The sequence below is a fragment of the Rattus norvegicus genome, chromosome 19 (assembly GCF_021556685.1).
Source record: "Rattus norvegicus strain SHRSP/BbbUtx chromosome 19, alternate assembly SHRSP_T2T, whole genome shotgun sequence".
In the NCBI taxonomy this organism is placed as follows: domain Eukaryota; kingdom Metazoa; phylum Chordata; class Mammalia; order Rodentia; family Muridae; genus Rattus; species Rattus norvegicus.
In genome coordinates this window covers 44,343,250-44,368,293 of record NC_141552.1, presented here as the reverse complement: position 1 = coordinate 44,368,293, position 25,044 = coordinate 44,343,250, and the positions used below count along the sequence as shown (strand labels likewise).

Sequence of the window (25,044 nt, the reverse complement as noted above, 5' to 3'; positions counted from 1 at the left end):
GTCCACGACTGCCTTAGCACAGTATTTAATATGCAATTAGTCTTTTTCTCTGAACCATCCTCTTCCCCCCTTATGCTTAAATATTCTATCTTACATGTTTTAGCTACTTCATCACATAAACAGTGTATCTTGCTCATGTCCTCCCCTTTCATGCCCTCTCCTTTTGGGTTTGTGTAACCACTGAGTCCAATTAGCACCAGGGTTTGCCATGGCGGACCATCTTATTGGCTTGATCTTATGCAGGCAACCATGGCTTCTGTGACTTCATAAGTGCAGCGGCCATTTTATGACCAAAAGACAGCATTTGTAGCACTCTACAGCTCTTACATTCCCCCTTTCTCTTTGACTCTCTGTGTCTCTCTTTCTCTCTTTCTCCCTCTCTGTGTCTGTCTGTCTGTCTGTCTGTCTGTCTGTCTGTCTGTCTGTCTGTCTATACATGGTCTTACAGTGCAGCCTGGCTGGCCTGGAACTCATTTTGTAGACTAAGCTGACTTCAAAGTCACAGAGGCACTCCACCAATCCAGCCATCTTTGCTTTTTGCTGAAGCCTCCATCTCCAGCGTTACTCAAGCCGGACTCCTTACGTCATTGTTTTGTAGATAATCACCTGAGTCTGTCATGCACACTCTACTCCCAGCGTCACTTCCCTCACTCGGGTTCCAGATGCCGTGGCAACTACATTTCTAGCCTCAACTTCTTTTGATACATTTCTTTATGTGTTTTAGTTGGTTGGGTGGGTGGTGGGTTTCTCGTTTGTTTGGTTTTGGGTTTGGCTTTAGAGGGTTTGGGGGGGGGGTGTTTATTTTGTGTTTGTTTGTTTGCTTTTGAGACAAGGTTTCTCTGTGTAGCCCTGGCTTTCCTGGAAGTCACACTGTAGACCAGGCTGGCTTCTACTCACAGAGATCTGCCTGCCTCTGCCACCCAAGTACTGGGATTAAAGGCAGGCGCTACCACCAGGGTCTTACAGCTTGCAGTGATTTGGGTCCTGATGACCACGGCATTGTTCTAATATCTCCAAAGCTTGGCCAGGTCCTACAGAATGAAGCTCACCTTGTGAGTCTGTTTTGCAATTTTGAGAGACCGTGTACATCCATTCTGCCTAAGCTTTATGTTGAGGTAAAATTTCTGTTGTTTCCTAGAAGAACCTCATGCTTTATGATTTGTGTCTGTCACTGAGGCTCTCCCCACGCACATCTTGTTGTCCATGTTCTAGTCCATCTTTCTTGGTGCACCTTGGCTTCCCAAATGCTAGGATTGCAATGTGTCACCATGTGCCACCATGCCCAGCACATCCCTCCAGTTCTTAAAGGCCACACTAAATGCCCCTTCCTTCTTCCACTGGTGGAATTCACTCAATACTTATCACTTATGCCTGGGAAAGGAGAAAGTTGTCAGAGTGCATGGCTCAAGAAAAGAGATGACTCTAGTCCTGCATGACTTTACAAAGTAAACATGTGCTCTCTAAGGGCTACCCTCAGCCAACCTGTGGTCAGACAGCAGAGTATGGAGTGGTAGAGTTGGCTTCCTGGGAGAGACAGTCACCGAGAATGGCTCTCGTGTGAGAACCAGCAGCGATACTCATGTTAGCACACACACAAAGCAGGATGTGGTGGACGGCGTCAGAGGAAGACCCAGATGGGCACTGGTTGTGAGAGAGGTGCACTGGATCAAGTTCCCAGGCCCATGGGCTGTAGGTGTTCACAGTGAATTCTCACAAGATGGACGTCTGGGCTCACGTGGGTTCCTGATGTTCTGCCATGTTTGTGAGAGGATATGTCGAGGCCTCACACTGGGTTCTTGGATTTTGAAGCATTTGATTTAGCTAATTGTTCAGAGTCAATTAAAAAAAAAAAAAGAATTGATTGCTATAATTTGAAGTATTTTTCCAAATTTGAAATTATGATTTATGAAGTAAAAATAAATCCTAGTGCAATTAAGACATAGAGAAAAATATGTGTGTGCTGTTCCTAGTGGCAGAGGTAGTTTTCAAAGCTAGCCATCTTGTCAGATGACATACTTTGTAGATATCCCCTTAGTGATTGAGCATTTCCTGTACAACCATCCTAGTTTCATTTCCTGTTGCTGGGATAAACACCCTGGCTAGAGCAACACAAATGAGACAGGTCTTATGTGGCTCAGGGTTCCAGGCTCCAGTCCAGCACTGAAGGAAGTCAGGAAGCAGCTGGTCACATCACACCCACAGTCAAGGAAGTCAGGAAGCAGCTGGTCACATCACACCCACAGTCAAGGAAGTCAGGAAGCAGCTGGTCACATCATACCCACAGTCAAGGAAGTCAGGAAGCAACTGGTCACATCACACCCACAGTTAAGAAAGTCAGGAAACGGCTGGTCACATCACACCCACAGTCAAGGAAGTCAGGGAGAAACTGGTCACATCACACCCACAGTCAAGGAAGTCAGGAAGCAACTGTCACATCACACCCACTGTCAAGGAAGTCAGGAAGCAGCTGGTCACATCACACCCACAGTCAAGGAAGTCAGGAAGAAACTGGCCACATCACACCCACAGTCAAGGAAGTCAGGAAGCAGCTGGTCACATCACACCCACTGTCCAGAGCAGAGAGCAGTGCACTATGTATGATGCTAGTGCTCAGATATCGTTCTCTACTCATAATCCAGAACCTCCTGCCAAGAGAATAGTGCCACCCACAGTGGGCAGATCTTCCTCCTCAATTAACTTAGACAAGACAGTCCCCCACAAACATACCCATAGGTCAGCCTACGTAGACAGTCCTTCATTAAAACTCCATTTTTCCATATTTATGAATTGTGCCAAGTTTAGAATTAAAACCAATCGTTAAAAACCAGAGGGTGGGAATGGGACTACTGAAGGAGGGGCATTGTGACTACTTCAATTAAACCACTGAATTATGAATGTACAATAGACTGCTCTTTCATCAGGACCTGGTCTTGAAATCTGCTTCGCTACCATATCCACTGTGCTTTGAATTTTTCCTAGCCCACTGTTATATGTGCCTTGGCAAACCACACAGTGGAGTAGCAGTATTTATGTGCCCATCCTCCAGGGTGATGGTCTGTAGCCCAGAAGTAGCCTGTTAAATACTGGGCAGTTTGCAACAGAATAAAATTTAGGAAATGGCTTTCGTGCTGTTTCTTACTGAGAAATCTCATAGTCCATCAGGATCTGACTCAAGGAGGAAAAAGATACCTGCCTCCGACCAGCCTTTGTCCAGGGGACTGTGTGAATGATGCTTTGTGTAAATGGACGGCCACCTGATGATACTGCTACGTCTTAATGCTGTTTGTCAGAGGAGGACCCATGTTTACAGTTTAATGTAGGAACTTGCCTAAAAGTCAGATTGTCCTTCCAAGTAATACACCTAAAGTTGAAACCTTTTTTATTTCATGTTTTCAGAATGCTTTACCATTCACCATTGTTTTAAAATGTATTTCAGTTACTTTCGAAATTCATAATATTGGGGCTGGAGAGACGGCTGGGCAACTGTGACCGTTTGCTCCTCTTAGAAGACTGGAGTTTGGTCCCAGGCCCCACACTAGGTGGCTCACAACACCTGTTAGAGGTGGTAACTCCTGTTCCAGGATCTGATGCCCTCCTCTGGCCTCCTGGAGCCTGTATTCAGTGTGTATATAGCTCGCGCACGCGCACACACACACACACACACACACACACACACACATAATTTAAAATAATAAAAATAAAACTTATACCCATAATACATATTTCACTTAGGGTCTTTGTAAACAATGTTTAGATGAGTTCTTCAAAATCATACACACACAACAATTGTCACAGGTCCCAAGGTCTGTAACCGAGGTCTTTTTGGGGTCTGTTTATTTTCTTTTCCTACTTCTGCGTCTTTCTTACTTGTAATTCATGAAATCTGCCTGTCCCCCATCTCTTTCTCCCTCCCCTGGCTCCCCCATTTCTTCCCTTCTTTTCCCTTTCTTATCCCTGCCCCCCACCCTGTATTTATTTTTTGCATACCAGCTCAGTTAATCTAGAATCAGTCTGGGCCTGAAAGGAAACTCGTGTCCCTATCCAAATCCTTCCCTTGTTCCTACCACGCATAGCTCCATGCTGAAGATATGCATTTGGTAGAAAGAGAGACCTAGTGGGAAAATTGAGCTTCCTTGCCACCCCTTGCCTCTCTAATTAGGGTTTCTTCGGGTCTGGATGTCACCATTCCAAGGAGCACTGAAACTGCTGGCAAGCGATTATTCTACACTCCCGTATGTCTGTTTGCAGAGTAGCGCTAGGTCCAGAATCCCAACACCAGACTCCAGTGGACTTGAGTTTCAGCCTTCCTTGCACAATATGCTTGTCATTTTTGCTGCTTTTTCCTTATGAAAAAATGACAGTGTGTATCTCATAAGGACACCGAGAGGTCACAAAACCCTTGTCTTGCAGGCCCAAATGCAAAGTAGGTACTCAGTAAATGTAAGGCTCACTAGGACATTTATGTCATCCAGATAGCTTGTCACAGTGAAATTCAGTACTAGAAAGAGGGAGTTGGCTCCTCTGACTTGGCTGCCGTCCAGTGTCCTTTCTCTGCCACAGTTGCTAGGAATGAGACTTGACCATCAGTGGCAGGTCAGCCATACACAGCGAGCGCTCAGAACTGCTACAGCTTTGGAAGCCTGTCCCAGTTCTGTTGTTTTGTTTTGATACTGAAAAGACTTAGGAAAAGAAAGCAGTAATGGTTAGAGTGTACGGAGGATCCTGTAGTTGTCACTGGAGTGCAGAAGGGAGTCTATGTGTACATGCCAGTCTCACCACAGTCTCGAGAGGAGCAGCTGCAGGGAGAAGGGAGATGGGGCTTAGTATTAGTTCCACAGCTGCGTACATTTGGAAGTGAGAGGGAAGCTCGTCTAGTGCCACACAGATTGTGACCAGTGAGGTGCCAGGGTCTTGGTAAAAGGCAAAACAAAAGGCCAACAAAGGGCGCCTGTCTCAGGACCTTTTCTGCCCCACATTCTGTGTTTCTGCTAGAGAAACCTGACATGCCTTCCTCTGTGGGTACAGAGGAAGACAAAGTAAATATTACGTGGAAACGGCTGATTGAAAGCTTTGTTAGAGAGAATTCTTAAGAAACCAGTTGGGAAGGAAAGGAAAGAAGCACCTCGGGGGGAGACAAAGTGATCAAAAGAAATGATAAAAGCCGGATAAAAAGAAAATCAATATTAAAGAGAGGTGCGGCGGGGTTCAGAAATGAGAGGAACACGAATGCTGGAGCTCACACACAGATGCTCACTGCTGGCGACGAGCACGAGTCCCCCCGCCTGAGTACAATGGATGGGACACCCTGGCTTGTGGTTGTGCTCGTGTATCTTGATGCCGCCCTCTACAAAGTGTGGACAAGGGTGGGCTATGGGCCGGAAACTGCTCACTCCCATCCAGTAGATTCTGATTTTTGGTTTTGGCTTTTGTTCTCTGAGAAGATGAATTGGCCCTAGAATTTGGGGGCAGGCTGCTTCCTCCTTTGTGACTTTGGGTGTGCTGGACTTCTGGCCCCTCTTCAGAAGAAACAAGACAGAAATGCCACCTCCTTCTGTGGCTGTCCTGAGAAGACACACGGACACAAAGTGCTTGGAAAAGTGCCCACTCGTCCTCCTCAGTGGAGGACTACCTGGGTGTTTGGCCTAAGATCCGTACTGTGCAGCCTGTCACTGGGTAGCTGGACTCAGAGGACAGCACTCAGTTTTTATCCTGAGGCCCTGTCCTCCCTCCTGCTGTGGAACCCACCCTAGCTTTAGTCTCCTTTCTGGAGCAGAACAAAGCAGCAACCCCAAGTGTCCTCTTGAGCCACACTGGAAGGGAGAGGGGGTGAGCTCCAGGCCAAACAGGAGCCTCCTGGACCCTGCTGGAAATGAAGACACAGCCCAGTGCTCTGAGTACACTGCTCTGGGAGAGGGGCAGAGTGGGGCCTTTGCATTTGATTGACATCACATGAGTCTGTGGGAACGTCCACACAGCTCGCACCCAGCAGTCACAGGTGTCCATCCCTTGGAGGGAAGCCTCTTTAGTTTGCCTCATGGCCTGGAACTCTGGTGAGTGGAAGGCCTGCCCTGACATGAGTCACTCCTGTGTTTTCTTTATTTTTTCATTCACCTTGTTTTTCTACTTTGCTTCCAGCTTCAAAAAAAGAAAGAAAGAAAGAAAGGAAGAAAGAAAGAGAGAAAGAAAGAGAGAAAGAAAGAAAGAAAGGAAACCCAAAAAAACAACCAAGAAACTCCTTTTACCCCTTTGTCTGGTCCTCCTGGGACTGTTGGGAGGCCAAGATTTACCAGTTTTGTCATATTCATTTCTCTCTCCGCCCTCTCTCTTCTTCCCTCCCGCCCTCCACCCCTCCCCCACCCATGGTCCCTTTAAGAACTCACCCCATAGCATCAGTTCCTTGACTCTCCACCCCAATGGCTACCTCCTTCATCTGCCTCTCCATCTACAATACTCACCGCTTCCAGTGCCCCACAACGTCTTCCTCTCTACAAGTAATAGGATAAAAAAGATGTCACAGCACTTACATGTGTAAACTCTCAACACATTTGCATTCATCTGCACAGAGGCGAATGGCATTATCCTGTGGGTTTGAAATCAAGTGTGCTCATCCCCAAAGCCAGAGCTTGACAGCTCTTGGGAAGGAGCACCCCTTGGAGAGTAGCATCGGACCTTCTGGTCACTCAGACTCCATGTGTCTACGTCCTGCTGTTCCAGCGCACCTTCTAGCTCCCCACGATGGCCGCCTTCCCCATCTTCAGTCTCAGCTGGTTCTGTTTATGTGGCTACTTCTTAAGGACAAGTCTGACCATATCGCTCTAGTGTTTCTGTGTGTCTCATCTACGTCCACTCCTGGGCCAGCATTCCTGAAAATGAGCTCTTTTCATTCTTCAACATGAAGAATCTGCTCTTTGCCAACTGTGCATCTGGCTCCAGTCAGACCTCCTGGGAGGGTCTGTGGCTGCACTGATACAGCCCGCCCACCCCAGGGGCAGGCTAGTCTTCTCCTCATGACCATCCCCCTCTCCCCTCTCCCTTCCCTCACATCCGACCCGGCTTTACCAGCACTATTTGTCTTTACCCCTATTCTGTCATAGTTCAGGTGTTTGCCCGAGAGTTCCCTCCCTGTTGGGCTCACCACAGGAATAAGGGGATAAAAATGTCAGTTATGCAGTGATGTTTAAAGAACAAGAGGAAAATCACAGCGCAGACATAGAGTCCGATGTCAGACAGGAGGGCTGTGTGTTGCACTCCAGCGCTGTTCATCTGTGGACACCGCAGTCCAGGGAGGGACCTCAGCTGATGCAGAGAGAGCCTAGAGGGAATGCTTCAGCGCCATGAGCAAACCTACCCCACCCCGCAGAGGAGACCAGGGCTGGTTCCATATTCTCTTGCTGTTCTTGAGTGGTTAAGAGAGGCCTCTAACAAACACCTTTCCTCCAGGGAGTATTCAAACAGGAGGTAAGAGCTACTTAGAGATTTTTCTAAATAGGGATGAAGATTTTCCTCCCATCAAAAGTTACAAATGGGGAGAAGAAGCTACTAAGGGAACCTTCATTTGAAACCTTTAAACATTGGATGGACAAAAAAACCCCAAACTAACAAACAAACAAAAACTCCACATTGGATGGACACGGGCTTTAGGGACAAGCTCAAGTCATTAGTATGTAGTTGACTTTGAAGCATTTTTTGGTAAGCTAACTCTTGTTAGAGTTCAGAGCACAGAATAGGCAGACTACAGGAATTATACCACCTATAGGAATTGAGAGTCAGAGGGAATATTTTATTGTTGTTTTACCATCATCATCATCGCCATCATCATCACCACCACCACCACCACCACCATCATCGTCATCATCATTCTTGATTTCGGCTCATGACTTTCTGAACCTTTATAACTGGGCATAGAAACTTCCTCTAAACAGAAATCCGGACAAGGCTGGGATTTTGGTTCATAGTAGCCCTGTCACCAGGGCTGATCAGCAGGATACTGACATGAAGAGAGGCACATTTGATAGAGGATATAGTTGGCTTTTCATACACGTATTTGTAAAACTCCTCCCCCTCTCCCCCCAGGAATAACTCGGGGTTCACACCAGCAGACACAGTGGCTATCATCTTCTGCTCTACACACAAGTCCCTCACCTTGGGTAAGTGACTCACCAAGTTAAAAACTCCTACTACCCTAAATAAGTGTGAAATTCAGAAACTGCTCAAGTTAAATGGACAGGACTGCCCATTCATTTAGACCAAGAACAGCAGCCAAGGGCAGAGACCCATTGATATGCAGTCTGATATTTGATCAAACCAATTTCCGAGGGCCTAATTAATAATACAGGGCTTAGCTTAGTTTGTAGTCACGTTTTCTACATGGTGAAAAGTGACCAGTGCAGAATGCTAGCCTAAGGTGGTTGGCCTTGGAGACAGTGCAGAATGCTAGCCTAAGGTGGTTGGTCTCGGAGACAGTGCAGAATGCTAGCCTAAGGTGGATGGCCTCAGAGACCGTTTCTGAAAACGCAGTTGGCAAAACCTTTCTTTGCATGGCTCTCGAGTTGCCCCTGAAAAATATTTGCTTTTTCGGGGAGCTCACTGTTACTGTAGTTTGGTGACTGATGTTAGTGTGAACCTCAGTTCTTAATATTATAGTGTTTTCTACAATGGCAATTTAGCTATGGTGACTCGATTGTATTGACAGTGATAAAAAGGAAGTAGTATTTATTTAAAGGAAAACATTGAGAAGAAGAGTGCTAATGTCTTCCTTGGCTTATCCAACTTACTGCATTATCCCAGTGACCTCAGTGACATCTAGAACCTGTGTTGTTAAAACTCAGGAAGTAATCGGGCACTCGTTTGTAAACTCTGAGTTGTCGGGGCATTGCATAAAAACTCGAATTGAAAATCCCTGCACATTTGAAGTGTGACTCACTTGAGAGAATGAGGAACCATAATGTTGCTTTGAATTTGCTCACACTATAAACATTCCTTCGTCAATCAAAAAACCTGGATAGATTCTCATGTTTTTATAAATTATAAGTAAAGCTCTCTGATGGAGTCTTTGCCAGTTTTATTAAGTTTGGAAACTAATTTCAAAGTGAGACGCATCCTTCAAAGAGTAGTTCCTAAGTCTCTGTAGTCACCAGACCTAAGGAAAGAGCTTTGGGGTCTGCATTCCAATCCCGATGATGCACTTGGCGTTAATTCCCTGAACTTTGCATCTGTAAAATGGGTTAATGACTACTCTGGGTATTACTGTAAAACTTGCAAGCTTTGCTAAGTCCTCAGCAGAGTCCTTGGTGGATGACCAGTCCCTGACAGAATGTGGACAGTCACTGCGCTCCACAGAGGTTTCTAGAGACTGTCTGAGGACTCATCCCACAGCTGGCTCAGCTGCCCAGCGCTCAGTGGCCTCCATAACAGTGCTGGTAGCCCTATTAATGCCATTAGTTTAAATGTGTTATGCCAGGGTTCCAATCACATGACCCTGTCATAGACGTCCTGGACTAGCTGAAAGAAAGCATCTCTGCCCCACATATTGTTATAGACACCATGTAGGATATGCCACGCTTATAAACCCAAGAGCTGTACCCAAAGGTCAGGAGGTGAGAGGGGCTCAGATGAGGCCTAGTCCTAGATAAAGCACATGTTGACCACGGCTGTCTTGTACGCATCCTGGCCCGTCTGCAGTGGGCAATTAACCCCGAGCCTTCTTGGGACTTGCTGTGGACTGGAAAACCAAAGTGGATGATGATTTCTGTCCTCTCTGACCCTCTCCTGAGCACACACAGCTAGATGAACCTTCTACAGGAAGCACACCCAGGTTTAATTGGGGACAGGTATGTTTGGTTTTTGGTTTTTCAAGACAGGATTTCTCTGTATATTCCTGGCTGTTCTGGAACTCAATCTGAAGGCCAGGCTGGCCTCGAACTCACAGAGATCCTGAGTGCTGGGATTAAAGGCACGTGCCACCATTCTTGGTCTTTCTATTTTTATAAGCAAATCCATTCACATCCAGAATCTCTTCCCTTCTCTTACTCCCGGGGACATACTCTGCCCTTTATGCTTTCTGAAAGCTGATTTGCAGAAGTAGTTGTTTTGCTAAAAGGGCTGGATGAGCTTGGATTTCTGTTTGCTTGTAAAGAGTTCGCCTAAGAAGTATATACTTGGCTCTTCCAGTGATAGTAACCGTATTGTGACATACTGTGGTAGCTACGACCACACACTGATGGTAGCACACTGTGGTACCCAGGGACCACACAGTGTAAATCCTTAGCTGTCTTATACTCTGATGGGCCTAAGCTCTCTGAGAGCTAAAAGCCCTAAATACCTGGCTGGGCCTCAGGCTCTTGAGGTCTAAGGTGAGAGCCTTCTGCTTCCAGGTCATGGATTCTGCCAATCCTTGCCCTGATTCAGGTCGCTCTGGTCCCCTCGTGCAGCTCACTGTTTCTCGTTATCTCAGACAAAGCACCCTTATCTCCGCACACACCAGGGGCTGACTGCTGGAGTAGACTCGGAAACCCAGTAAGTCTGCTCACTGTGCCCATGTTCACAAGCCTTCTCCTGGAGTCCTGATGTCCTACCAGGGGCTGGGGGGGGGGGGGATATGTCTTTGTTTGCAGTGACCACAGTGACCCCAGCTGCAGGCCAGTCATTGTCCAGATGGAAATGTTTTGTTTTGGAAGAACATCACATTCAGAGTGGGAAAAAAGAAAATCACATTTCAGAAAGTAGAAGGAAATTTCACATAATATCACCCAGAAATTTTTTTGTTTTTGTTTTTACACACAAAGATGAAATACAACAAATTATAATATAGCTGCTTGGCACTTTAGAAATACATCTTCTCCTGTGTCAAATGCTGTCATAATATTTCTCCCAGTGATTTTACATTCACACACACACACACACACACACACACACATCTCAAGTAAAATATATTAAAGGAAATTTAGAAATTATAGTTTATGACTCTACCCAGTTCGTATTTAAGAATAACCCGTTCAGGCCACGTGGTACCCATGTGACTGGTGCGGATTGGGAAGCCTCCTCAGTCCCCTCATGCCTATGCTCACCTTCGGTTTATTTTATTGTTCTCACCTCGCCCTGTCTTGGTCTCTCCCATGTGCTCCCATCTACACACGTGCTGTATTTGATTCATTGCTTTTATTAGCGCATTTGCCATTGATTGATTAGTTCTCCGTATTAGTACTTTTTCTATTGATTGATTGCAGATGAAGTGACTATTTGACCTTTAATTATGAGGCTTCCTATTGGAAATGACATTGAGCTATGGCCTCACATAATCCATCTGGAAAACCTGACGTGATGCCGTTCCCTGGAGCTGGTTCACTAAGGAAGGAAGCCTGAGGAAGCGCAGAGCTATCCCTGTGCTTCGTCTGAGACACCACCACAGGGCTTGTTTGCCGCGCTCCTCCAGCTCCAGCTGGGGTCGGAGGCAATTTCAGGATGGCAGCCCTTGCTGTGGGTTGCCATAGAAGCCAGGAACTCTCACTGGTTATTCTTCAGTTTGATGGTGATGTTAGTGTAATAACGAGAAGGTGTTTTACATAGCAGAGATTGAAGAGCAGCTCAAGCTAGGAACGGCTCAGTGCACAGTCAATAGATTTCATCAAGAAAGAGATTAGATCCCAAATGTCCTCTGGAGTTGGCATTTTACTTTTATTTATCTTTTTCTCTCGGGGATTTAAATCGCTTGGCTTTTCTAGAGTTTCAGCATGTGTCGAAAACTTTTCTAGCTACACCTGAGAATGGGTCAGGATGTTTGAGGTCCTTAAGTCCTTACGCATCTTAACAGTTTGTAATTTAAATAGCAAAATAAAAGGATATCATCTCAGACCAGATCAGCTATTCACAGTCAATAATGGTAGTCCCAATTTTTTTTCGTCTTTGTAAAAGCATTCCTGAACTGAATGTGCTTTGTTTAAAATAGAAACTATTTCATTATCAATGGCTTATAAATGCCACTTGTGCAGAAAGGCAAACCGGGGCAGCCCGCCTCACCCATACTACATTCAGAGTCTGACCCCTGCCGAGCAGTGGTAAGAAGGTAATAGCTGGAAGCTAAAAGAAGGAAGCTTTTAGGATTCAGGAGAGGGTGGGGAGAGCCCAGGCGGGATTCTATACTAGCTCCCTGCTCCCAGTGCTGAGTAACAATTCTGGCTCTCAGTAAGAGCTGAACAAACCATGCAGCTGGGGAACCATTGCCACAGTGAGAAGTACACACGGTGTCTAGTTCTTCCAACTTTCAGTTTCCGTAGGTCTGTTGTTGATGTTTCCCTCTATAAAAAAAATCTTCCTCTTAGGGGTCCAAGGGAAAGTTCTTCAAAAGAACGGTGTCTCACTCTTGCAGCTGTAGCTGCCGGAAAAGGTTAATAAATGCCCTATCGGGGCTGTGAAGATGCCTCAATAAAGCCCATGCCTTACGCAATTGAGGACCTGGGTTTGAATCCCCAGAAGCCATGTGAAGCTGCCTAGTGTGGTGTGCATCTGGAATCCAGGACTCCTGTGCTGAGGTGGGAGGTGGAAACTGGAGGACTCCCCTGCCCCACCCCACCCCCAGGAGCTCCAGAGCTAGCTGTCAGGACAGTTATCAAAGGTCACTCTCTTACTTTACCTGTGCTCAATGGTATGCCTCCTCCCCCAACACACACCCCTATGCATCTCCAACACACAAAGGTTTTTTTTCTAATCCTCACACTGTCACATTAAGAATGCTTAAGAGAAATAAAATCACAAAGCGATCTTTTATATTCAAGTTTAATCGGAAGCTTTTCAACATGGTGAAGAACTGAAAACGTGAACAACAGTCTGATCCCTTTCCTAAGACAGAAGTCAAAATCACAGAACTCTGCAGATCTGGTAGCCTCTTTCCCCCAGCCTAACTATGATTCTGTTTGCTACACGAGGGTCGTTTGAACTGCCTCAGAACGGGGCATCACTTGAGAGTCATTGAACTGCCGTGGAACGGGGCATCACTTGAGGGTCTGTAACTACCGGCTTATTTTGCATATGACAAAAGAGAACATAATTTAACTCAGCTCAGATCACATAATTAACAGACGCTGGTCCTGGGTATTGTACGTATAAGACTGTGGCGTGGATTTGAATTGTTTTATTAATTATTTATCAAGAAAGTTATGAATACATTCCCCTTATAAGACATTTTCAGAATGCTTAACATTTCTAATTATTCTTTTTAAAAAACCATTATTTCCATGTGGCCCAGTTATGATCTGACACTCATCTCTGGTTTTTCTTTATTATAGTGGAAAACATACTATTTTCAAGTGGGTCTTCTTTATTATGTGCGCGTATCTCCATGTGTGTGCCCTTGTAAGTGTATGTATGCACGTGTGTACAGGCACCCACAGAAGCCAGAGGATGTAGTGTCCCGCAAAGCTGGAGTTGCAGGCATTGACAGCCACCTAATGTGGGTCCTGGGACCCCAGCTCTGCTGCTCACACTTGATCAGCAAGCGCTCATAAGGCTAAGCTCTCTCTCTAGCCTCTCACATGGGCCCAGACCAGCCATCTTCCCTTTCAGGAGGGACTGCAGTCGGCAGTCCCACCTCACCAGCTACAGCCACTGAGCCTCTGAGAACAGACTGCTGAGATGGAAACCCAGAAGAAGACCTTGCTAATTAGCATAATGAACTCAGAAAGAGGATTGGATTGGTGCAATTACTACCTTGCTACTTTGCGTGATAATGATCATAGGTGGGCCACCATTGATATCCCTGTGGACAGCCTAAAACTTTAGAAACCCTGCCTGCTTAAGAATCAAGCAGGTCCCACAGCCTGCACACGAAGCCATTGACAATGCCAGAGCTTGACCCACACCTGGTTTGGGGGTCACTCCTCGGGAGGGTCTGTGCCTGCCTGAGACTGCAGATTGTCGGCAGCCTGATCTGACTGGCTGTCAGCTCCTGCAGGCTCCCGAGAGTGTCAGGAAGGACAGAACTAGGTTTGGGTTACAGCTGTGGTCTCTCTTCTCCTGCTGAGTCTTAAAGTCCTCTGGGGGCATCTTTGACTCAGTCACCTGCATAATCTTTCACCAGAGCAGGGTCCTACTTGCAGTTGTCCCCTTTAGCTCAGTGGCCAGACAGCCACCAGTTGACTGTACAGTGCCACCTTAGGTTAGATACTGTTCCCCATTGTTAGTCTGAAATAAAACATTTTGCGTGCGTTAAGATACCTGCTCACAGGAAGATACTGAGATAGGCTAATTATCTTCTTTTCAGTTTACACCAGTTGTTCAAAAAAAAAATTAAATACAACTTCTCCTGTGAAGAAAGTGGCTTTGCTCCCATTACCCCTGCAGGGAGCAGTGGCCCCCAGAGAAATATGTGAGAACTGGGATTTTCAGATGTGTCACTGCCTAATGTTTTGCAAGTGAGGTCTAGCCTGGCAAGGGGGTTCTGTCCATAAAATGTATTTTTAAATGGTCTCAGCTGAAACTTTCAGGTTTCCTTGCCCTAAGTATAGTTTTCCTAAGAAAAGCAGAAGTATCAAAGTTTGTATAGCCTAATTAATAAGAGAGTGAAAATGGAACAGTCAAAGGCTTCTCTAAATTAAAATTAAGACTATTTCTTCAGATGGGGTTGGGTGGCTCCTGAGGCCTCACACTTACTGGGTGAGGGAGAGATTCTTTTTCTCAGTGTGCAGCCTCTGGTGCGACATCCCTTTTCCTCCAAGTAAGCCCTCGTTCTTGTTCCTGTAAGTAATCTAATTAAACTCATTGGTTCCAATGAATAAATGAAGCCAAAGAAAGGAAAGAAAGACTGACAGACAGACAGACGGATGGATGGGCAGATGGATGGACAGACAGGTGGACAGAATGGAGAAAGGAAGGAAGAAAGAAAGGGAGACAGTCCTTGTTGCTATGTAATATCAGTTCTTCATGACACGAGCTTTTATTTCCATAGTCAACTGCAAAGAGATAAGTTGAACTCATTGGCCGACAGCAGAAAGGCGCATTCCCTAAGAACTGAGGGACACCAACTCGGCCTCCCACACATCCTTTCTAACCTTTCTAGTGAGGTCATCGCCACATCCTGGAACCCACGTCCCAAGCCTCCCTCCTCACCAGTGCATTCTCTGTGAGTTACAGAGGGGTTTGTTTATCGTGTTTATTAATATTGAGAAAGTTTGCCTCCAGCGATACTAAAATGTGCATCACAGAACAGCCCTGCTCACCGTGTCAGAAGTGAAGAATGTCACCCCGGAGTTACAGCTCTCCATCTCAACTTGCAAAGAGGCAGGCGAGGAACAGCCCTCCTTTCAGAGCTACATCTCCAATTATTTATTTGCTCTTGTCTCTTCCCTGACGTTCCCTTAATTGAGGCAGACACTATGAGCCATGGAGCCTGTGTTTAGTGACAGCCAGCGCTTGCTTTACAGTGGAGAGGAAACTGAGCCTGCAGCTGGGGGCAAAGGGCACACACATCTGTAGCCTGCCTTTGGCCTTCGGAACTTTGTTCCTCTTCCCCCACCTCCCCGTTTCACCCCATCACTAGATAGACGAGAGGGAAAGGGGAGAGAGAGAGAGAGAGAAAGATTGATTGATCTTGAGTCGAATAATTGATTTTCCTCCTGCTTTCTACTTTGCTTGTAGCTGGCCTTTGTTGCCTTGTGGGTTCTTCCTTTCCCACCCTTTACCCTTTATCACCCTATCTATCACTAGATAGAAGAGAAAGGACAGGGGAGACAGAGATCTCTGATCTAAGTTCTTGTTTCTTCTTTAAGCATGACTACTAATGAGCAGCAACCAACTTCCATAAACGACCAAGAACCACCCACCCTTTCCTGCCTATCGGGGTCTCAGCATTTATATACTCTCTGGAAAGTCCTCAGAATTCCAAATGTCACAAAATGACAGACATTATCTACAGCTGACAAAAACACACCTCTGCTAGAGCACAGGGCAAATCATAGTCAGCTGCTGAGGCCAGGCCAGAGCAGCCCCACATCCCTACAGCTGGGATGAAAGCGAAAACACATTCTTACAATATTTCTATATTTTTTATTAAAGAAGCCAAAGTTCCCCAACTGTCACCCCACACATCCCCTAACCATCCCAGCTACAGCCCCATCCACGGGCACAGGATGGACGTCAGATACCCAGTGCTTAAACGGCGGCAGGGCACATAGTAGGCCTTCAACAAAACAGGCTAGAAGGAGATAGAAAACAAGACACAACTGAAAAGATGGCTGGGCCACATGAAGCCACTGAGGCACAGACTGTGTGGGCCCTGCCTACTGGCGTGCTTTGTGAGATGCTAGCCAAAGAGAAGTCACTAAGACAAGTCACTCTGGCAGTTGAGGACATGGCTCAGTCAGCAGCTTGGTGCTGAAGCATGAAGACCGAGGTCCGAGATCCAGAGCAAAAAGGCTCAATGGACCACCTCACTTGTAACTGGGTGCTAGGGAGGTGGCAGCCACACCAGTTTCTTTTCTGTTTTTTTTTTGATAAACACCATGACAGAAGCAACTCAAGAACCAAGGGGAAAGGCTGTAATGATAAGGAGGCCATGGCAGTGGTGGACAGACCAGGGAGCAGAGAGTGCATATCTCACACAGGCACACACAGCCATGCACACACACACACACACACACACACACATACACACACACACACACACACACACACACACACACTTGTGCCTCTATTGTGAGCCCTCTCTCGGCCCCAGGGTTCAGCAGTGAACAAACATAAAATGCTGGCCCTTCTCCAGTTTCCATTCCAGTGAGGACTTCCCGACAGCCCCTTTGATAGCATCAGTACAGCAGAGCACAGGAGGACATCGGTGAAGGTTTCTGACTCCAAGGACACAGTGACTCAAGCACCTGAGGGAAGGAGGAATCCCATGGATTCCCAGCCACATTGATGGATGGCTAGGGATCCAGGCATGGGGCAGGGCCATGTGGGAGAGAAGCACACGACATTTTTTGGCGAACATAATTGGGGTGGGAAAGAAGGAAAGCAATGAGGTTAAAACTGCTATACCAAGACCCTCCAATGACAGCCAGACTCGGCCTCACTGCTCTCATGAGGACTTGTCTTTTTATCCAGATGAGAGGGGCAGCCACTGGAGGGCTCTGGATAGACTGGTAAGGAAGATGAATCTTCCAGTTTGAATGGTTTCTTTGGACACTGTTGGCCAGGATACACCATGGAGTCCTGGGAAGATCAGTAAGACAGAGATCAATAACAGCGGACAAACAGACTCATGAGAACTGCTAGGTGATTGGTCCAGCTTCTCTAGAGAAACAGAACTTACAGAGGGAATATAATGGGGTTTCAGTAGAATGACTTGCAGGCTGGAGTCCAGCAACAATGGCTATCTATGAACAGAAAGCCCAGGAATCCAGAAGTTGCTCAGTCCATGAGTCTGATGTCTCAGCTGCTCTTCACTATGCACCACAATCTCAAAGAAGTGGGTTCTAATGCCAGTGAAGGAGTGAACTTGCTAGCAAGCAGGCAAAGAGCAACAGCTTCTTCCGTGTCTTTAAATAGGCAGAAGGTATGGCCCGATCAAAGGTGTGTGTCTTCCTATCTCAGAAGTCCAGACTAGAAGTGCATTTACACACTTCAAACCAACCAAACAAAAACACTCTCACAGGTGTGGCTTCCATTTCTGGTTTGTAGTTCATGCCAGATGTAGTCAAATTGGCAACCAAAAATACCGTCACACTGGGCAAGGTGATGCGTTTGCAGGAGAGAGCAGGGACCAGCAGCCTGAGGAGCCACAAGGGTTTATTCCATTAGGGAGGGATGCAGAAGAGTGGGTTTTATGGGAGAAAAGGGAGTTGATAACAGAGAGAAGGGATTTGGCTTCAGGCATGAGAAGCCTGTGGTTCTTTCCACATCTGGTGGAGTTTGGACCTCTGGTCAGAGCTTTAACCCTGAAGATGCCGTCTCAGGCTGCTGAGCAGGATGAAGACTCACAGTGGACAGCAAGAGGGGAGAGAGCTCGGAGGACTAACAGTACCCAGAGAGTAGAGAGGTGTAGTTGTGTTGGTAAGAAAACAGATGTGTACTTGACCAGACACATGCATGCAAGTGTGCAAGAGAACAGCTGTGAAATGCACTAACCAGACACACATGCATGCAAGTGTGCAAGCCTGTACTCTCAGAGCAGAGTTAAACATTGTCAGAAAGAAGATGTGGAGATTCCTTGAGACACTGGAGGATGGGCCTGGCAATCATTTGGTATCTACTCCTTGCAGGGCGCTGTACTGGGTTAACTTGCCTCATTATCTCGGCTAATATTCATTACAACCTTGCACAGTACTCACGACTTCATTGTCCGAGTAGAAAGCTGTGAGGGGCCAAATAGCTCACCCCTCAAACACAGGAATCCAATTCTAGTTTGTTTGTTTTTTTTTATTTTTAGTTGTGTACATGCCTTTTCTTTCTTTAATATTTTTTATTTGTGTATGTTTGTATATTGGGTACATGTGTGTCGTAGGTGTGAGGGCTGCCTGTGGAAGCCAGAAGAAGCCATTGGATCTCCTGGAGCTAGAGTTGCAGTCTTGCAAGCCACCTGATGTGGGTACTGGACACTGAACTCCAGTCCTCTAAGAGCAGTATCTTAGTCATTGTTTGTTGATGTGAAGACACAATGACGAAGGCAACCCTTACAAAGGAAAGCATCAGGCGGGGCTGGCTTACAGTTTCAGTTTAGTCCATTATCATCATGGTAGGGAGCATGGCGGCCTGCAAGCAGACAAGGTGCTGAAGAAGAAACTGAGAGCTTTGCATCCTGATCCACAGGAAGTAGCAGAAAGACAACTGGGCCTGGCATAGGCCTTTGAAACCCCAAAGCTCGAGCCCCCCACCCCCGTGACACACTTCCTCCAACAAGGCCCGCCTACTCCAACAAGATCACACCCCCTAATCCTTTTCAAATGGTGCCCCTCTATAATGACCAAGCATTCAAATAGATGGGCCTGTGGGGGCCAAGCTAGCCACTGATTCATTCCCCTGGCCCCACAGAGTCAGCCTTTTTCAGAGAAGTGGATCTGAAGACAAATAACTGAAGTTAACTCTCCCCATCAAGACCGTCTTGTTCGGGTGTGTCAGGCACTGTTGCCTCTGACATTTTTGTTTATCATGAACAGTGCCATGAAGAAGAAAATCTCTGCTAGAAGATGACTGAAAGCCATGGCAAAAACCAAGTGTGTGCTTAGGCTGGTTAATGAGGGTCACGGCTTACACATGTCTACCATTTAACTAGTATTGAATGCCTTCCTGAAGTTCCCACTGTCAGTGCAACACAGTGGTTTAGAGAACACTACACTTACATGTTAGAGGTGACACAGTCAGTGAATGTTCACATCACAGCATCAGCTTCTGTTTTGTGTCACGTGTGACAAGAGCGACTGTTTTGCTGTTGTTGTTGTTGTTAATAGAAGTAAAGCATATCTTCAACGTTGTCTGGGGGCCTGGACAGACGGCTCAGCGATTGACAGACAGCACTGGCTGCTCTTGCAGAGGACGCAGGTTCAATTCCCAGCACCTGCGTGGCTCACCAGCATCTGCAACTCTAGTCACTGAAGCTCCACCTCCCTCTTCGGGCCTCCTCAAGCACTGCATATAGTACACAGGCACGCACGCAGGCAAAGCACTCACACAGAGGAGATGAGAATAAAATTTATTTCTAAAGTTCTGCTGAGTGAAGCAAGGGCCCCACACTGATCAGACGGAGCCTTTCCTGTGTGGTGACCATGTTAAGTGTGATCTTACTTTTGCTATTTTTACCATATAAAGTCCTTGCTCTGTGTACTGTTGTCACATCTTATGAGCATGACCATTAGCAAAAATTTTCTCCTCAGCGTAGAAAAGGAAGGAAGTGACCTCCTACTTTTAACAAGCAGTCCCTACAAACATGGTTGCCCCTCGTGGAAGTTACAGCCAGTGTTTGAAGACCGGCTCTGTGACTCAGCAATCCAGTTCAGTCCTGAATTCCTAGGTAACTGTTTCCGCCGCTCTGTCAAGTGAGGGCTCCCTCATCTGCTGCTGCTAAGACCTTCCGTCCCCAGAATTAAATGTTTCCTCGCCGGCCCAGGCCATCCATTAAACGTGGTTTCCAGTCACAGTGTACCTGTCTCTAACACCAGCTGCTTTTCTGGGCTTTTCTGGCATCTTTATTTGCATAGAACGTCTCACAGAGCAGTAGGAGTGCATCCAGGCACGGAGGCAGAAAGGCTATCTTTAATTTTCCTAATGGGCTGAAAATGGTCATCAAACAACTTTGGATCAAAGTAAAAGCCACCAGCCTTAAGTGCTGCTGTTCACAGAGGAGCCCTTTCCTGTCAGGCTGTTCTGTGTAAACATTCTCTTCCTTGGGCTTTCGCCTCCATTTTCTGTGTGTGTGTTTTGTCACAGATCCCTGTTTCGGGCACCTAAGGCCCCGAGCAAGTTGCCCGTTAAGCTGACAGAGAGCACAGGCTGTGGAGCCAGTGTACCCGTGTTCGAATCCCGCCTGTACCCTACGTCTGCCTGTGGCCTGGGCCAGTGTTTTCCTCTGCCTCACTTCCGTCTGGACTGTGAGGATGGTAGTAGTTCACTCAGTCTGGACAAGCTGACAGATGTGTGCTCTCAGAACGGGGCCTCAAACAAACACTGTTCTCACTGTGCTGCCCGGCCAGCAGACAAGGGCTACACGCTGTGTGTGAAGCCCGTTTCCTCTTCACTCTCAAGGTCTTCATTGCTAGAAAAACCACTTCTCCATTGTGCCCTTCGAGTCCATTCATAACTCACCGCTCGTTCATTTTCTTCCATTCTGTTCATTTACGGCAAAGGAACCTGTTTTTAATTTTACTTTTGAAGTATGAAGGAAGGACCAACTTATAGGAGATTTCTCCTCAGAGTCTGGGTGGAAGAACGCAGTGGCTCCAGCCTGCACTGAGGGGAGACTCAGAGTGGCTTACAGCCTCCTACTGCACAGGCAGAGATGGAGCAGGAGTGCTCTGTGGGCCTCAAGGATTGCAGACTGTCTGGGCCCGTCGGGCGTGGTCTGCTCGGCTGACATCTCCTTTGTCCCCTTTTCTGTGAGGTCCACCACAGGGAACTACGGGTGTAACTCAGGCGTCGGGATGGAAGGTCCTGTTCTCTTTCTGAGTATCGATTAGACTGATGCAAGATAATCTCTCTCTTTAGAGACGGGGTTTGCGAGCCTTACCCAGAGTCCGGTGATGCTGAGGGAAGCTGTAAGACTTCTGTCTCACTGGACTTCATCTGGGGTGCCTTATTGTATAGAAGGATAAAAACACTTTCCTCTGGTCTCCATTACGTTCTGACACTCATATACTGTGGTGGTCCACACCAGTGATAACAGGACAGAAGTTTTCACTCGTAGGTGGAATGGCAGACAGAGAAGGCAAGCTGGTAAAACACAAACCCAAGGCAAGGATATACCCAGCCTGCATGTTAGAATGCTCAGGGCATCGGAGCAGAAAGCCCACCATTTAGATAAGGAAGCCATTAAAGAGTTCATACAGTCTGTGTCATCTTGTTCCCTTTCCTAAGAACCTCTGAAAAAGTTTGACTGGTCAACCTTGGAACTTTCCAGAATAGTTTGGGAAAAGCCCAGAGTGGTGCCAGAATGGAATTCTGGGATCCATGCAGATTATACACCACCTAGAAAAAAACACTTACCCTCCCTCCAATGCCTCTGACGGACAGCCAAGTCAAGCAGTGCCCACCCACCCTGACATGCGTAGCGTTTCTTTTATAGCCTCTAAAAGGGAGACAAATTAGAACAACCGAACTCTCTTCACTTTAGGGGTCCACTTTTTCCCAGTCATCTGTGTATGCTGCCATTGCATTGACATGATACGTGGAACTTGCTGATTGCCTGTTTGGCCTGGTACCCTGTGCATTGCAACCTGCTAAATGGGGAGGACCTCTGGCTCCCTGAGGGCATCTGTCCATCTGTCACTGCATCTGAACAGTGTCTGGGACATAACAGATAAATGTGAACCGTTGTGTATCATCTTACTACCTCCTTATAGTTAGGTGCAAGGAAGAGATTAGGTTCATCTTACTGATGTGGAACGGCTTGTCGGTCTGCAGGGTCTGCATTCTGTCTTGCCACTGGGGTGCTGGGAGCCGCTCAAGGAGACAAACACAGGAGCTCTCTGCCATTGGAGTGTTGGCTCACAGCACCCTGATACCTGCTCAGGGGAGGCAAAGCGCAGCCTAAGATAGTTGTCCCAGTCTGGTGCAGACTGGGGCTGAGCTGTGCTTTCCAAACTCCAGAGCACCTCAATGCTGCTGGGAACCTTGAGGAGTTGAGAATGGTGGCCGTAGGCTGTTGAGAGCCAGGGCCAGGGGGATTCCAGCTTAGCTCAGGGGTGAGTGTCCAGAGTGAGGAGGAGCCCTCTACAGGAGACTCAGGTGGCATGGATTGGTAACAGAGGCTTCCCCCCACTATGGTTCTTGATGAGAGAGACAGTCCTTGCTTGTCCAAACTTTATTCATGGTGGGAAAGTGGATGCATACGACTTAGTCAGGGTGGACCAGAGATTGGCAGGAGAAATGTCTCGGAAGCGAAGTTCATTGGCTAAACCCTCCAGCCGGCCCATCTAGATACCTCATAAGCATGGAGAACTCTGGACTTTATGCTATGTGGCCAGTTGTCATGGTCCTCTTAATGGGGTGTCATGGTCACAAGTCAATTATGAGAACTGCCAGGGTTCCCTAATCTGCTCAACCTTACCCGTTTTTCTCTCTGGTGGCACCATTTGACTTGACCCACACAGTTCAGTAGCTTGCCCAATGAAGGTCAAACAGGCAGTAGAAATAAGATTGTAACTCAGGAGTGACTCCAGCCCCAGGCTTCTTTTTTTTCCCCTCCATCTTTATTAACTTGAGTATTTCTTATTTACATTTTGATTGTTATTCCCTTTCCCGGTTTCCAGGCCAACATCCCCCTAGCCCCTCCCCCTCCCCTTCTATGTGGGTGTTCCCCTCCCCATTCTCCCCCCATTACCGCCCTCCCCCCAACAATCACGTTCACTGGGAGTTCAGTCTTGGCAGGACCAAGGGCTTCCCTTTCCACTGGTGCCCTTACTAGGCTATTCATTGTTACCTATGAGGTTGGAGCCCAGGGTCAGTACATGTATAGTCTTTGGGTAGAGGCTTAGTCCCTGGAAACTCAGCCCCAGGCTTCTTAACGCCATATTGCACAAGCAGTGTAGGCCACTGGCATAATGAATGATGAGTTGTGTCTACAGAGATAGCTCAGTGTGTAAAGTGCTTGCTGTTTGGGTATAAGACCTGTGTTCAGTTCCCAGAATATTTAAAAGGTTGTCTGTGGTAGCAAATGCTTGTAACCCCAGCACTGGAGAGCTGGAGAAAGATAGATTCCTGGGGCTCATGGACCAGCCAGTGCATCCTAATAGGGAAAGACCCTGTGTCAAAAGCCAAGGTAGACAATGCCTGACGATCAACACCCAAGATTGGCCTCTAGCATCCACACAGACCTGTACAACGTATAGTTTAACCCCACATATGCATGCACCTGCACATGCACAAATAATAAGTAACGGAGAATGAATCCCCTATGTAAAACAATAGCTATTGTTCCTGAAAATGAGCGTGCTTCAGGATCAGCCTAAACCTGTTCTAACCAATTCCAAGATCGTGGTGAGGCCTTGCTATGGCATTGTTTCCTGCTCTAGAAACTTTGTTCTTAGATAAATCAAGCTCATAAGCATCACTCTCTGGGGCTCTTCTGTCTGGGACAGTATGGGAACCGTGAGTGTACATGGGCTTGTGTGGTAGTGAGGGGACATCATTTATCACTATTTGAAAAGAGTAGCCATATTCCTCGAACAGTGACTGCTCCTCTAAAGCCCATGATGGTAGAGATTTACCTGTTGAATCTGGAGGGCAAGCATGAGCTGTCCTAGGAGACTCAGGAGAGGCAGAGACTTTAAGGAGCAGGAGTAGCGTGTTCTTGTATTCACAGCACAAAATGCTGGGACGCCGAATGTGTGGGTTTTTCCGAGAACAGCTAAGAAAAGTGCAAAACCATGACAAGAGAGAAGCAGGTGAGTTCCAGGTTTGCCAGCAGCTCCCTCCGAAACTCAGTGGTTCACTGAGAAAGCACACAGAAGGAGAACAAGTCATATGGGTTCAGCGAGTGACCTTCAAAGTGACTCAGTAGACTATGTGCCGTCTCTTGGCTAAGTGTTTCTCGATTATGTATTCCCACCCTCAGACCGATGCATTCAGACCCTCAGAGCCCTAGTCAGATACTTAGCCACCATCTCAGATTGCATGTTTGTGGGTCCACTCTGTCTTCCCCCTGCCATATCAGATGAACATGCTCCTCAGAGCAGGGTGGGCATGCGTTAGCCTCAAAGCCTAGAGGAGTGACTGAGGTTTGATCTAAAACTGTCTTTTTGGATAGAGGGAATATTCACGTGTTTTCTGAAACAGTCAATCCTGTACTGTGTAGGAAGAAGAGTTAGAGACAGAAAGGGATGATGCCGAAGTCAATCCTGGAGTATGGGATTTGCCTAGTATGTCCTCCCTCAGAGCTAAGTCAGGAGCAGAGCCACCTTTACAGTGGAGGAGATGCAAGCTAAGTCCTGACGAGCCCATGGCCTCTCTTCATAAAGCGAAAACTCAATGTCTGGGTTGGCCCTGAAGTTCCAGGCTTGAGCCAGTGGCAGCAAATGCCCCATGAAGTTTACTTTAGTAGCATCCACAGAAATCTGGGCTTGGTCCGCTTCTGCCTTACCCACAGGCATGGGTCGGGCACATTATTTAACTGCAGGAACTTACTAAACCCCCGCCTCCCCATCAGTGGGAAGTGGCCACCTACTTCCAAGGGACCGAGTGAGAGCTGGCTGAGGTTCTTCAGCCGTAGCTCTTAGCAAGCAATGGCGCTTTCCAAATGATGACAGCCGTAATTATCTTTCACTAAAGTTGAGTAGGCGCGGGATTTGATGAATGGGCCCTGAAAACTCACTGTAACTCCTGATCGGGGTATTGGTTTTAATTAATGGGTTTTGA

At 47.0% G+C, this 25,044-nt stretch overlaps 1 protein-coding gene across 3 annotated transcripts in view; it reads left to right on the top strand.

The window, feature by feature from the left end:
• Slc10a7 (solute carrier family 10, member 7) overlaps positions 1 to 25,044 on the top strand; it is a 224,073-nt gene that overhangs the window by 187,953 nt on the left and 11,076 nt on the right. For 2 of the 3 annotated variants that reach the window (XR_015643306.1, NM_001010948.2), the window contains 1 exon segment: positions 8,074 to 8,147. The exons of the other annotated variant lie outside the window; for it this stretch is intronic. Coding sequence is in view for 1 of the 2 variants with exons in the window: in NM_001010948.2 (NP_001010948.1) it covers positions 8,074 to 8,147 (74 nt within the window). In the remaining variant the exon portion in view is untranslated. 3 annotated transcript variants of the gene reach the window in all.